Source organism: Anabrus simplex, chromosome 8 (genome assembly GCF_040414725.1).
Source record: "Anabrus simplex isolate iqAnaSimp1 chromosome 8, ASM4041472v1, whole genome shotgun sequence".
In the NCBI taxonomy this organism is placed as follows: domain Eukaryota; kingdom Metazoa; phylum Arthropoda; class Insecta; order Orthoptera; family Tettigoniidae; genus Anabrus; species Anabrus simplex.
The window spans coordinates 227,868,967-227,881,244 of record NC_090272.1 but is presented as its reverse complement, the minus strand read 5'-3'; the positions used below and the strand labels follow the sequence as shown (position 1 = coordinate 227,881,244).

The 12,278-nt window shown below is 40.6% G+C and overlaps 1 protein-coding gene across 1 annotated transcript in view; it reads right to left on the bottom strand.

Annotated features, from left to right (window-relative positions):
- Positions 1-9,073: 9,073 nt before the first annotated feature.
- Ldsdh1 (Lipid droplet subset dehydrogenase 1) overlaps positions 9,074-12,278 on the bottom strand; it is a 132,938-nt gene continuing 129,733 nt past the window's right edge. Inside the window, exon 8 of the mRNA XM_067152747.2 lies at positions 9,074-9,460. Within this exon, the coding sequence (XP_067008848.2) occupies positions 9,379-9,460 (82 nt within the window). The 3' untranslated portion in view covers positions 9,074-9,378. The remainder of the gene's footprint in view (positions 9,461-12,278) is intronic.

The following is a 12,278-nucleotide window of genomic DNA, read 5'->3' as shown; positions in this document are numbered from 1 at the left end:
TCTCCGCTGACAGCTCAGAACATACCACTTATGATATAGATATTGATTCCCGCAGGGAACCTGAAATATTTGTCCTGAATGAGTAAATTTACAATACCAATATAAATGGACCACTTATATTGGTATTATTAACATACCACTTAGTCAAGCAGCTCGTCTTCTTTCTCCCAAGTCTTCCCAGCCCAAACTTTGCAACACTTCTGTAACTCTACTCTTTTTCTGAAATCGGCCAGAACAAATCGAGCTGCTTTTCTTTTGGATTTTTTCCAGTACTCTAGTTGGGGTCTTACCAGAGACTTATATACCCTCTCCTTTACATCCTTACTACAACTCCTAAACACCCTCATAACCATGTGCAGAGATCTGTAGACTACGCTTGATTTAAATCATATTTATGTGATTACCCCAATGAAGATCTTTCCTTATATTAACACCTACATACGTACAATGATTCCCAAAAGGAACTTTCACCCCATCAACGCAGTAATTAAAACAGAGAGGAATTTTCCTATTTGTGAAACTCACAACCTGACTTTCAACCCCATTTATCATCATACCATTGCCTACTGTACATCTCACAACATTATTGAGGTCACGTTGCAGTTGCTCACAATCTTGTAACTTATTTATTACTCTATACAGAATAACATCATCCACAAAATGCCTTAGTAAGAGACTGAAACTGTTATTACTGTAAAAATGAGATAGAATAAAATTCTACATAAATTTTTAAAAGTGTTGATTAGGTGGAAAGTGTCCTAATTTAAAATTAAAGCTACTGAAACTGGGAAATCTGCATGGAAGTATGAAAATCATAATTTTTTTTACAACTTGTTTTACGTCGCACCGACACAGGTCTTATGGCGACGATGGGACAGGAAAGGGCTAGGAGTGGGAAGGAAGCGGCCATGGCCTTAATTAAGGTACAGCCCCAGCATTTGCTTGGTGTGAAAATGGGAAACCACGGAAAACCATCTTAAGGGCTGCCGACAGTGGGGTTCGAACCCACTATCTCCCGAATACTGGATACTGGCCGCACTTAAATGACTGCAGCTATCGAGCTCGGTGAAAATCATAAATTATGAGCCCAATTAGTACTCTGTTCTCTGGCTTGTTGTGTTCGGGCCATGGCCTGACGTGCTCTTTTCAAGTCACCACTAATTTGCATGTAGGTCTGTCGCCCAGGTGGCAGATTACCTATCAGCTGTTTACCTCGCCTTTTCTTAAATTATTTCTAAGAACTTGGAAATTCATCGATTATTTCCCTTGATAAATTATTCCGATCCCAAATTCCTTTTCATATAAATGAGCATTTCTCCAATTTGTCCTCTTGAATTCCAATGTAAGGTTCATATTATGATCTTCCTTATGTTTAAAAGCTAAACTCAAGCTTGTTTGTCTGCCAATGTAATTCTAAATCATCTCATCTCTTGACTTTCAGCTTGGAACACTTGTCTCTTTACTCCCAAGTCAGTTCAGTCCAGAGTTTGCAACGTATTTATAACGGGTTCAATTCCCTGCCAGGTCAGGGATTTTTACCTGGATCTGAGGGCTGTTCGAGGTCCATTCAGCCTACGTGATTAGAGTTGAGGAGCTGTCTGACGGTGAGATAGCGGCCCCGGTCTAGAAAGCCAAGATAACGGCCGTGCTGACCACACGACACCTCGTAATCTGCAGGCCTTCGGGTTGAGCAGTGGTCGCTTGGTAGGCCAAGGCCCTTCAGAGCTGTAGTGCCATGGGGTTAGGTTAGTAAGGATGTAAAGGAGAGGGTGTATAATTCTCTGGTAAGACCCCCAATTAGGCCCCTTTCACACGATCCACTGCTTTCCACGTGCTCCACGCCACTCTGTTTTTCCTTGCTTCCGCTACCTTCTAGTCCCCACCACATCTTTTGCACCCCAGTTTGACTTTGGACCATGGAAGTGAACATTATCCTTGGGATTTATATTCTTATGAAAAGAAGATGGAGGAGAAAGAAGAGTACTAGAGTTCATTGGGTACAGTTCGGCAAAACTGGGAATCACTTCTTGTGAAAGTTCAGTCCACATTGGAAGTTTTAAAAATTTTTATTTGAGTAGTCTGTCATTTGAACATCCTACAGACAAGGATAATTTTGAATTTCAGTTATTAATTTTTCAGCATCTATGAATGGAACCGACATTTTGAGACAAAAACTTAACTTGTGGCGCACATAATGTTGCTCATGTGAACGAACTAATCTGATTTAGTGAGCTACCTGTCGCTAAGATTGGAAGAGACTTCAAGCCGATTAACAGCGGCGAGCTGTTGATGAGAGCGGAGGAAGGTGACGCCACCTGAAGTGTCTCGTATCAATGCTCCAGGCCCCTTTCTACGTCTCTAGTGGAGTGGAATGGAGTGGTGTGGCGTGAAAAGCAGTGGATTATGTGAAAGGGGGCTTAGAGTATGGTTCCAGTGTATGGGCCCATCACCAGGATTACTGCAAACGATCCACAGGAAGGCACTATGATTTGTTCTGGGTGATTTCTAAAAAATGTTCAGCTCACAGAGCTGCATTTAGGAATGTCAGTGAGCAGTGGTACAAACTACTACATGTAATACAGCCTTCAGAAAAGAATTAAATGTGAGGTTAAGAACTGTCATTATTGTCAATATACAGGGTGTATCCATGTTGATGTTACAAACTTTCAGGGATGATGGAGGATGGCAAATGGAGTGATTTGAGTTAAGGAACCGTATTCTGGAAGCGTTTGAGTCAAGAGTTATAAATAATTAATTGTTTTAATAATTTTTTCTTTCTTTCTTTCTTTTCTTTGCTAGTTGCTTTACGTCACACCGACACAGATAGGTCTTACGGCGACGATGGGACAGGAGAGGGCTAGGAGTGGGGAGGAAGCGACTGTGGCCTTAATTAAGGTACAGCCCCAGCATTAGCCTGGTGTGAAAATGAGAAACCACGGAAAACCATCTTCAGGACTGCCGATAGTGGGGTTCGAACCCACTATCTCCCGAATACTGGATACTGGCCACACTTAAGCGACTGCAGCTATCGAGCTCGGTAAATAATTTTTTTTCTTCCACATGCCTAAATGCAACAGTGTACTACCCACTTTCCTGGAACACATCCCACTTGCCCTTCGTCAACGTATGTGGTTCCAACATGATGGATACCCACCTCACACTGGACTGAGGGTTCGTGAATACTTGAATCAGATATTCCCTGCAAAGTAGATAGGAAGAGATGGCCTGCTCGCTTATCTGATCTCACCCCACTTGATTTCTTGTGTACGAGACACCTGTCGAGACTGAAGAGGATTTCTTGGCAAGAACTCTCGCTGCCTACGATGCCGTGCAGGCGACACCGGGGATATTCGAACGGGTACGACAGAACTTTGTGCGACGATGTCATACCTGCATGGACGCAGGAGGACGCCATTTCGAACATTTGTTGTCAATGGAGCAGCTTGTGAAACTTGCGCAGGTAAACGGACTTAGAATGTTGTTTAACTTTTGACTCGACTGTTTCAAGAATACGGTTCCTTATCTCAAATTGATCCATTTGCCATCCTCCATCAACCTGAAAGTTTGTAACATTATTACAGATACGCCCTGTAGATACCACGTATTGAAATTAAGGGATTCCAGGAATGTTTAGATTTCAGCAAGAATGGGATAGGAAGGAAGCTGCTGTGGTCTTGATTAAGATACAGCCAGGGGCGAAGCGTGTGGGGAGAGAGCGTGTACCCTTAACATTTTGTGTACAAAATGTTGTATATTTAATTCAATTATTTTTTAGAACATTAATTATTTCCGCATACATGACATTATTGTATTCCCCACTTTACTTATTTTTGTCTCACTTCGCCAATACTCGGGCTTGCGTTACACGAAGTACGTAATCAAACATAGACGCTGTCCATTCTGTGTATGTTCCCTTTGATTTTCAAAGCTTTCAGATAGAGCAGCACTAACGCTATCTGTAGGTGCTGAGTGTGGAACTATGACTTTCCGATAGCAAGATGTCTCCGCCCAGACTTACCAGCGTCTCTTCTTGCTTTCATTGGCTAGTATTTGGATCTCAGTTATAGAGGTGCTCTTATTGGCTACCGTCAGGCATACTTTTAATGTAATTAATTTGAATTTACTTTATTATAAGACACGTCTGAAAATAAAATATTACCGGGCGAGTTGGCCGTGCGGTTAGGGTCACACAGCTGTGAGCTTCCATTCGGAAAATAATGGGTTCGAACCCTACTGTCAGCAGCCCTGAAGATGGTTTTCTGTGCTTTCCCATTTTCATACCAGGCAAATGCTGGCGTTATACCTTAATTGAAGCCATGGATATTTCCTTCCCACTCCTAGCCCTTTCCTCTCCCATAAGACCTATCTGTGTTTGTGTGATGTAAAATAAATTGTAATTAAAAAAAAAAAGAAATGAAATAGTGCTTCTCTAAGTGTTTATCCTCCTTGCGTGGCCGAACTAGAGACAAAAGAATGATGCTAGCCACAATTCGTTTACACTATGGCTTCCGCATTGCACGATGTTTCATGTTCTTTGTAAAATTACGGTATTGAAAGAGGATTGTCATGATAATAATTTATTTAGTGAGAGTTCAAGTGAGCCTAGTGGTGATGAAAATATCAGTCATGATAAAGGCGACAGTGGTATCGTTGATAGTGTTTTACTGGCAACAGTTGGGGGTGACAGGACTTCACATTGCTGTAAATTGCCCCAAATTTGTGTATTCTCTTCATACCCCCAATAAACTACAATTTACTGGGCAAGCAGGTTTGAAAATATATATTCTTGACTTCTTCAAATAATTTTTTTCAAATGACTTTGATGGTTCTTAAGAAAATACATTTTCTATCTATTCCTGGTTTATGAGCATGAACTTTTAGAACACTGTGGACAAAGCAAGGCAATCTGACTTCTTCTTCCTGAAAAGTTTCTGCTTATGAAGGTTGTTCACAGAGCCTCTTCCAATCTTCTTTTTTTCCTCCACAGTCTATCATTTATCACTGTCTCCCATTGTAGTCCTCCACCTGATCCCTCCATGTTGTTTATGATCTTCCAAATGGTCTTCCTCCAGATTCTGTCCATTCCAGAGCTCTTCTTGGTAATAATTTTTGTCCCATTCTTTTGATGTGGCTGAACCATTTCAGCCTCTTTCTCCCCATACTTTCTTTTAAGAGGTTGATCTGTAGCGTGTTTCGTATTGTTTAATTTCTCATCTTGTCCCCCCTCATTTTACCCAAGATCCCTCACAGAAAGCACATCCCTGCTGCTTGTAATCTATGCAGATCTTTTTTTTTTTTGTGTCCAAATCCAGCATTGTGATCCATAGGTCAATATTGGCAAATAATATGATTTCTGCTTTGGGAGGTAATTTCCAATTTCTAATTATGTCTGGTACACAGCAATAAAATTTTGAGCAATTTCCTATCCTCTCCAAAATTTCTTCCTTGATGTTTCCTTTCCCAGTTAGCTTACTTCCTAGCTATTTAAAACCATCTACTTCTTTAAGAACTTTTCCATTACACCTCACATCCTTCATTTTTCTGTTTTCTCTACTGATTTTCATTACTTCACATTTCGTTAAACTAAGTTCTATGCCTGCTTCTTCAATTGCTCTCTGCCAGGTATGTAGTTGTTCTTCCAGTTTTTGATCATTTTCTTCCCATACCATCATATCATCTGCAAATGCTATGACTTTCATATTATTTGCTGTTGACCTTTGGTGAACATTCCTCACAATGTTGTCCATCACTATATTAAAGAGCACTGGTGAAAGTACACTTCCTTGTCGAAATCCTCTGTCTGTTCTAAAACATTCTGAATTATTGCCATCTGTTACAACACAAAGCAGACATTTGTTATAAATGTTTCTAATTCTGAATTGCATTTCTCTTGACTATTCCATTCTATACAGACCTTTCCCTATCTCTTCTCTTCTAACCGTGTCATAAGCTTTTGTACATCTATGAATGCAACTGCGATGTCTTTCCCGAATTCCCATTTCTTTTCTAGTACTTGTCTAGCTGTAAATAAGGCATCAATAGTCGATATTCCAGGTCTAAATCCTTGTTGTTCTTCTCTTAATTGTAAATCTATCTTGTTCTTGATTTTTTGTAAAAGTATCTTTTCATAAACCTTCATGCAATGACACAGTAATGCTATTCCTCCATAGTTCTCACAAAGTGCCTTATTACCTTTTTTTAAAAATGGGTATAATAATTTCCCTTGTCCAATCATCAGGAATGAGGAAAGCAACAGGAAACTACCTCACTCCTCATTTTCCTAGTACACCTCTTCAGTGATGCCTAGGCCATCTATGACAGCTGATGGCAGAGCTGTTGAGGATCCCACCAGTGGCATCGCTGACAGATTGAACATACAGAGATACAATCATCAGGAATCTCTCTGTCAGTCCATACCATCTTCATTCTTCTATACAGCCACTGCATTCCAATAGGTCCTGCAGCTTTAATCATTTCCACTGTAATGCTATCTATTCCAGGAGCTTTGTCTATTTTCATTTCTAATACAGCTTTTACTATATCCGGTATTTGTAGACTTTCTCTTCCTATTTCATCTGATCGTTTATATGCTCCTTCCACTGTAGTGGTGTCTGACTAAGACAGTGAAAGAGTTAAACAGACCCCTTGGTGTTATTCGACAGGAGTAGGCTATGTGCCAACACTGGATTTCACCCTCCCCTCACCTCATTATCATAATAATCTCATGCCAGATGTGCAGGTCGCTAATGGGAGTCAAATAGAGAGACCTGAACCAGGCAAGCTGAACATGTCTTAGGACATTCTCGGCACTTGAAATCATCTACTAAATGAAACCACAGAATTATGCTGTAGTGAATACATCCTTCCACATAGGGTCAGCATCAAAGAGGGCATTCGGCTGTAAAACTGGGTTTAATCAGCATTAATGCCAACCCCAGATAATTGGGAAAAAGGCCAGGGGAGAAGAAGAAACATGTTAATGACAGTGTGGGTATAGTTCTTGCATTTTTCTCAGTCATGACCAGCATGCTTTTGAAGTCCACACTGGACTCCATGTGGCGTCTGTCACTGACATGACAATCATACTGTTGGCCAAGAGGCAAGCTGATCCCGGTAATAGTCCAGAACAATTTATCTTTGGAACTAGAGAGTTACAGAAAATTCCATTCATTATAAATAGGTTAGTGGAGACTCTTGAAATTACAAGAAAACATGTTGTATCATATTCTTTTAGAAGCCTGGCTAGGCAATGTATATAAAGAGGCAGTCTTGGGAGTTGGAGTTAGTGAGAGTTATTTTAACAAGAGTTGTGAGTGCAAGTCGTTAATCGAGTACGTGAATACATGTTGTGATTGGTAGTCTGTTGACATGCTATTGTGGCAGTCTTCTTCTTCTACTTCTTTGTAGTAGTGTTTTGTTTCAAGATGGCAGATTATTAACCCTCAAATGGTCTATGTAAACGACTGTTACGGTCACACGATTTTCAGGATTTTTGTATACTTTCCCTCAAAATTCTTAAAAATAGGTTTTAAAAGGAAATCACGCAATGTAATACATTTTATTAAATCATAATATCATAGGCTATTGAAATAAATATATTTTTGTTTTGTACCTTTCATTATAGTCCGCCTCTGTGGTGTAGTGGTTAGCATGATTAGCTGCCACCCCCGGAGGTCCGGGTTCGATTCCCGGATCTGCCACGAAAATTTGAAAAGTGGTACGAGGGCTGGAACGGGGTCAACTCAGCCTCGGGAGGTCAACTGAGTAGAGGTGGGTTCGATTCCCACCTCAGCCATCCTCGAAGTGGTTTTCCGTGGTTTCCCATTTCTCCTCCAGGCGAATGCCGGGATGGTACCTGAGTTAAGGCCACGGCCGCTTCCTTCCCTCTTCCTTGTCTATCCCTTCCAATCTTCCCATCCCTCCACAAGGCCCCTGTTCAGCATAGCAGGTGAGGCCGCCTGGGCGAGGTACTGGTCATTCTCCCCAGTTGTATCCCCGACCAAGAGTCTGAAGCTCCAGGACACTGCCCTTGAGGCGGTAGAGGTGGGATCCCTCGCTGAGTCCGAGGGAAAAACCAAACCTGGAGCGTAAACAGATGATGATGATGACCTTTCATTATATCTTTACAGCCATCCTGAGTTTCCAAAAAAGTGTTCCAAAATAATATTATAAAAATGTTTGCGCCCATACCAGACACTAAAATACTCGACTTAACCAAAGTCAAATCACAATGTTGTTCACAATTTTATGCACTTCAAAAAAATATAAACACTTTTGATGTTATATACACAAATAAAGATATGTATACGTATATACACAAGCACTAGAACGCCCCCGCAAAGTCACTCAGAGGAGCTACCAGAATTAGACTGCGCCCTCCTTTTTCTTCCTCTCCTTTCAGGCCTCCTAAAGTGCTGTAAATTGTGGTAACACCCCCTGTGAACTGCATAGTTACAACCAGGGCACAAATACTGGGTCCTTCCCCTTTTTTGTTGGTCCACAGATTACGCATAAACGTTCCAGCTTTCCAGGAAGTCTGTCATTGTCACTGTCATTATCACTCATATCACTCGCGTCACTCATTATTTCATCCAACATTGTCCGAATGGGACTTGAACCTAAATTACTTGGGACTTGAAACTAAATTACTCGCCATTTCCGCAAATAACTGATAAAAACAGAACGACACTGTGACGCGGCAAGGCGCCATATTGTACTGCGCAGTTAAGGTAGCGAGCGGCTGAATTTTGAGACTGTGCAGTTCATTTAAACGGCAGTCTACAGCCTAGCAACTAGAGTAAAAAGAGAGACTGGAATCTGCTGTTTAAAATGATACTGCATAGAGCACATTTGTGCGTTACTACGCATAACGAGAGCGTGTCTAACGAACGGCTGCAAAACAGTCGATGTATCGTCGTTGACCACAACAACGTGTACAAAAAGGGCGATGCATCGTCATTTAACCATTTGAGGGTTAATGCATGTGTGTAATATGTAGTGTACACAACTGTGTGTGTCTTGTGGTAACAACAAGCCTTGAGGGGGTGCTCATATAAGGGAACTGAAACAGTCATCTATTTAGTGATATTTATTGATTTATATACATTTATGTAACAAAAATAATATCTTACACACATACACACAGCACTCACACACATAAATTCCTTATTTTTGTAATATGGAACTTTGCGTACCATGATATGTCTCACAACCAAAAGGCACGTAACAAGTGTCACCGGGAAACAAAAATATTCCACTGCATAGTCCTACACCATTGGGTGTAATTTACGTCAACTGAAGTCGTTTCTTTCTCCAAGTGATGTAGCAAGTGGGAATCACAATAACAACGTTGAGCAATGGCGTGGCCCCAACACTTCACTAACAAACTGTGGTATCGTGAGGTTCAACGCCGCTGTCCATGAAGTCCTTCATGATCTGCGTTGCTTTGACAGGGAATAGCCTGCAACGAATAGAAACATATTATCTGAACTGTGAAGTAAGATGCAACCATATATAGAACAATTAATTAGTAAATGGATAGAAAACAATCAAGAGTATTCATGAAAGATGGAGTTTTGAGTAGGATATTGGCTCGCACTCCTACATATTAAAAGGTTTACTAAAAACAGCTTTACAAGTAGTATATGAGCTTTTGGGTTTATGCCGTATCAAGGAAACATAGTGAAACTCTTTACGTTTCACAGAGAACTTCACTTCGTGTTTTCATAAAAAAATCTCAACTGTTCACGAGGAAGTCTTCTACAATAATGAGGGTTTGAATTTAACAAGATTTTACCGTTGGAGAATTGTAGCGGTATGCCTGTTCGTCACCAGTTGGCTCGCTGTATGCTGGCACAGCGCTTCAAGTGGCAGCTGACGACAACATTAAGCTATAATATGACATAACACATACCACAAGCTTGGAATGAACCAACTGGTGACGGCGAACGTACTAATTTGGAAAACACTGAAATGAAATAACAATAAATCCTTAACGACTGGCAACAACGTAGATAACCAGTGTGTCTGTTGAAATTGTTATTAGGAATTTTACATATTTCTACAGCTTGCTGTATAATCCTAGACCCGTAATGTTTAGTGTATGTAAGAGCTGGAGCATCTTGGAACACAACATCACGACCCGTCGATATGGCGTGCTTGGCTACTGCTGACTTGTCTGGCTGGTTGAGATGGATATTTCTTCACTGTTCCTTGATGCGAGTCCCAATGGAATGGCATATTTGGCCAATGTGTACCTTGCCGCAAGTACTCCACGGTGTACAAAATTCACTGCACTTCCATTTATAATTCTTTTTTCTACTGGCTTTACGTCGCACCAACACAGATAGGTCTTATGGCGACGATGGGACAGGAAAGGGTTAGGACTGGGAAGGAAGCGAACGTGGCCTTAATTAAGGTACAGCCCCAGCATTCACCTGGTGTGAAAATGGGAAATCACGGAAAACCATCTTTAGGGCTGCCGACAGTGGGGTTCGAACCCACTATCTCCCGAATACTGGATACTGGCCGCACTTAAGCGACTGCAGCTATCAACCTCAGTTTACTTCCATTAATGGAACACATTTTATGAAAAGCAGCATAGAATGTGGGTAAACCTTTATGTCAGTCAGTTAGCCAACGGGCTTTATTTATATAAGATATAGCCAGGCAATGTGCACGCTAAATAGTCCAGACTTTCATTTGGAAATTTATTGCGGCCAAACGCTACGTCGTATCGAAGTACGGATTGCGCCATCAGGCGACTGTTTTAGGCATTTTCTCGTATCTCGCCTATAGGCTAGGGATACCAGATCCATAATAGACTATATCTTAACTGACTTCAAATTCAGGAAATCTGTTAAGAATGTATGAGTTTTCCAGGGATTTTTTGATTATTATTATTATTACTATTATTATTGAATATTCAAAGCAGTCTGGAACCCCATTTTACGTAGTATACTAGGGTTATAGTTAACATACATATTCAGTTTTACAATGAAAATTAATTTATGTATCTAATCGACGGAAAATGATGTGGATGAAGTTAATAAAATATTTGTAACAGCACGGCTTCTTAAACAAATGATACAGGGGTTTTGATAATGCAATGTTGCAATAATTCAAATGAGAGTTCAAGTCATGCCTTCTTCTTTCAAATGCAGCACATTCAAACAGTAGGTGCTCCACTGTTTGTGAGGATCCCCAAACACACACAGACCACTATCTGGTCTGTAGTGAACTAAGTATCTCTAGGCCTAGGGTAGAGAAAGTGAAATCTGTCTGCAAAAGAATAAGGGTAGAAAATCTCCAGGATGAGGAAATTAGAAAGAAGTACATGATTTTTCTCTCTTAACCTTGTGTCAGCAAACATAAGATTCTTTTATACTCAAACAACGATCAGATGTTTCACATGGATTTCACATCACCACTTTGTTGTCAAATGGCACACTAAGACCATATAAATCTGAGTTGCTGTAACACTTTATTTTTAAATGCTCGTTTTACTAACTTTCGTTCCTTACTAGGCTGAGGATGTCCCCAAGAAGAAAGAAATATGTACCTATAACTTTGCTTTAAGAATAAAAACTTCTGTAAGTATTGTAAAGGTGGAACTTTTTATGTTAATATCTTAAAAAACAGTCCGTTCGTTCTGTTGGACCGTGCGCAAGCTTTTTAATTTGAAGCTATCTGGCTGCTTGGTTGTCAGTTGTGACGTTCCGTTTTACTCTAGGCCTACTAGATGGCAGAGTAAACCAAATCTCTCTTGGGCATCTATGGCTCAGTTTCAGTTAATTTTGTCAGGTGAACACCAGCTGTGTTACCAAAGATCTTTTACATGCTGACATCTCACAACATGGAGTATCCAACAACCTCTGCATGGGATCTGGTGGCTGACACTCTACCACCAATCTACAGAAGGAGCTATGAAAGAAGAATTATCATCTCCATGGAATTACATCAAGAGATTATGAAGAAACTTCACGGCGGTCATTTTGGAATCAACTGTACTTGTCTGAGATTTTAAAAAAAATCTGTTTTCTGGTCAGGAATCCTGAAAGAACTTACAACAACAGTTGAAAACCTGTGTCAAATATTAAAATCAAATCACAGACAAGATTATATGTTCAACAACCGAACCTACCCTTGGTGGAGGATTGAAGTAGGAATTTCAAAATCCATGACCGCTAACTTTCCAATCTTACTACTTTCCCGCCCTTGCGTTGCCGAAAACTAGGGATGGGAATTTCTGTCGCTCGAGAGTCTTGAGACAAATAGCC